This window comes from Egretta garzetta, unplaced genomic scaffold, assembly GCF_000687185.1.
Source record: "Egretta garzetta isolate BGI_Z169 unplaced genomic scaffold, ASM68718v1 scaffold218, whole genome shotgun sequence".
Lineage (NCBI taxonomy): Eukaryota > Metazoa > Chordata > Aves > Pelecaniformes > Ardeidae > Egretta > Egretta garzetta.
In genome coordinates this window covers 35,149-38,080 of record NW_009260618.1, presented here as the reverse complement: position 1 = coordinate 38,080, position 2,932 = coordinate 35,149, and the positions used below count along the sequence as shown (strand labels likewise).

At 56.3% G+C, this 2,932-nt stretch overlaps 1 protein-coding gene across 1 annotated transcript in view; it reads left to right on the top strand.

Moving 5' to 3' along the window:
- The window catches only part of ADCY3 (adenylate cyclase 3), a 21,877-nt gene that overhangs the window by 11,418 nt on the left and 7,527 nt on the right, over nt 1–2,932 (top strand). The window contains exons 4-5 of the mRNA XM_035900724.1: nt 2,371–2,501; nt 2,820–2,930. Of these exons, the coding sequence (XP_035756617.1) occupies nt 2,371–2,501; nt 2,820–2,930 (242 nt within the window). The remainder of the gene's footprint in view (nt 1–2,370; nt 2,502–2,819; nt 2,931–2,932) is intronic.

The window sequence follows — 2,932 nt, the reverse complement described above, 5'->3', positions numbered from 1 at the left end:
TGCCCCCAGCCGCTGTCCGGTGATGAGCTGGCCTAATTTTAGCGCCTTATCTGGGGCCTCTCTCCCCATTTCCCATCTCTTATCTTGTTGATCCGCTGCCAGCAATTTGCTCCCAATGGCAACAAGAGACACGTGGCAGGGCCGGGCCAGCGCCACCAGCATCGTCTCTGCTGTGAACCCTGGGTGGATGCTCTGATGTCTAATAAGGGGTTAGGACTAGGGAGGGATTTGGGTGATGGGGGCAAATCCTGGGGGATGCTGCGAGTGAGAGCACCTTCGAGGCCCCAGCTCGTGGGTTTGGAGGGGTATAGGAAGGAATTATTATCACATGAGCTCTGTTTCCTTAGGGAACTGAGCTAAAAATAGCCTGTGATCTTGCAGGAAAGGCTGCTGGCGTGAGGCTGAGTTGCTCGGGGCAGGGGGGGTGCAGGGCAGGGAGCGATGTTGGCCACTGGATCCATCCCTCCAGGCCATCCGTGGTGGCCGAGCCGGCAGCCCCACGGGCAGAGCTAAGGTTGACGGGAGCCGAGAGGAGCTGGGGAGCTCCCCACCGGCAGCCCCTGGGGATGGGGACGGGGATGGGGCCACAGCGCCCCAAGGTCCCCCAGGAGGATCAAGCCCACTTGGGGACATCGTACCCATTGCTGTCCCCGCCACAGCTGTGCATAGAACCCCCCCAGTCCCAGGGGAAACCCCACTTCATTAATGGAGTGAGTTACCTTGAGTGCAGATCCCCACGGCCAGCTGGGCAGCTCTATCCCTTCTCCGGCTCCGGGGCTGCAGGGCCAGCGGGGACAGCAATGGGTACAATGTCCCCAAGTGGGCTTGATCCTCCTGGGGGACCTTGGTCGAGTCCCACGCATGGATGTGGGGTACCCACTGCACTTTTAAATTGATAAATCCTCCCTGGTGTGGCTTAACCCAGCTCCATACACCCAGCCTTGACCCACCCCTGGGCAGGACACGCCGGGGAAGGTCACAGGGACTTTGGGGGACATCGGTGCAGACCCTGAGGTCACTCTCAGCACCATGTCCCAGGTTTAGATTTGGGCTGATAAAACTTGGTCAACCCAATGCATTTTAATTCTCAAGCTCCCAGCCAGGGGCTGGGCTCTGTATCGTGCCTGCAGAAGGCATCTGGGGTGCACAAGCGAATTTTGCAGCTCCTCAGCCGGTGTCCAAATAGGTGTGTGGGACTGTCCCTCCTTCCCACGGCTCCAGGGACAGGGTGGTGGCTGCAGTGCCCCAAAACTGCCACCCTCCCATCTTCCGCTGGCTGGGATTTATTCCCTCTTGCAAAAATCTCGATGGGAACCTGTAAATTAGGGAGGAAAATGGTAAAAGCAGTGGCTGGCATCCCCGGCAGAGCATCAGCAAGGGGGACCTGTCACCCCTGGGTACCTTCCCTTCACCCATGGGTGCAGGTTTGGAGTTGAGGTGATGGCTCCCAGCTCCCCGGGGTGCCTGGGACACCCCACTCTGAGCTTAGTTTCCCTGCCTGGAGGAAAAGCTCCTGTTTCAGCCGTGGCTTGATCCACCCGCTCCTTCCCCGTGTGTGGCCGAGAGGTTGGGCTAAAGGCCTGGCTGGGCCCTGGGGTCCTCTGGGGATGCCAGCTCCAGCAGCAAGGGCCCAGGAGCTTGGAAATGTCACTTTGCTGCTCTCTGCCCCCATGGAGAGGGGAGCGCTCAGACCGTAGCGCATGCACCATGTGTTTAGCCAGTGCATTTGTACCCTGCATTTCTACTGTGCATTTGCACCATGCATTTGTACCATGCATTTAGACGTGTTTGCACTGTGTAATTACACTGTGCATTTGCATGATGCATTTGCGTCATGAGTTTAGCCTGTGTGTTTGCACCGTGTGTTTGCACCGTGTATTTGCATCGTGCATTTGCACCCCGTATTTGCACTGTGCATTTGCATCATGCATCATGCATCTGGACTCTGCATTTGCACCCTGCCTCTGCATATTGACTTTGCATTTTCACCATTCATTTGCATTTAGATTTTGTGTTTGCACTGCACATTTGCACTGTGCATTTGCATTTAGATTTTGCATTTGCACTGCACATTTGCATTTAGATTTTGCATTTGCACTGCACATTTGCACTGTGCATTTGCATTTAGATTTTGCATTTGCACTGCACATTTGCATCATGCATTTGCACTGCACATTTGCACCATGCATTTGCATTTAGATTTTGCATTTGCACTGCACATTTGCACCATGCCTCTGCATTTAGATTTTGCATTTGCACCATGCATTTGCACTGCACATTTGCACCGTGCATTCGCACCATGCATTGCTGCACTTGGCATGGTCTTGGCTTTGCGTCGTGGTGAACTCCCTTCCCTGCCCCGTCCCCCAGGAGCGGCTGATGCTCTCCATCCTGCCCAAGCACGTGGCCGATGAGATGCTGAAGGACATGAAGAAGGACCCGAGCCAGAAGGAGATGCAGCAGTTCAACACCATGTACATGTACCGGCACGAGAACGTCAGGTAGGACCATCCCTTCACCGTGCGGGGAAAAAACCCTCCAGTTTTTGTGCAGAAATGTGCATTTTGCAGCCCTGGGCCAGGAAGGAGGGAGAGATTGGGGTGGTTTGCAGCTAAAGCGAAGGGTGATGGGGACGGCCACCAGCCACGCCACAGCTTGGGGCCCCTTTTTGCTCCAGCCATGGTTTGCAGAGCATCGCTTTCAGCCACCTCCCAAAACAGCCTTTCCTCTGGAGTGGGTGCCCCGGCAAAAAAGGAGAGCGGGGAATGGGGGGTGAGGGTGGGCACCGGGGCTGAGCCGCTCGCCCTTGCTCCCCGCAGCATCCTCTTCGCAGACATCGTGGGCTTCACCCAGCTCTCCTCGTCCTGCAGCGCCCAGGAGCTGGTGAAGCTCCTCAACGAGCTCTTCGCCCGCTTCGACAAGCTGGCAGCCG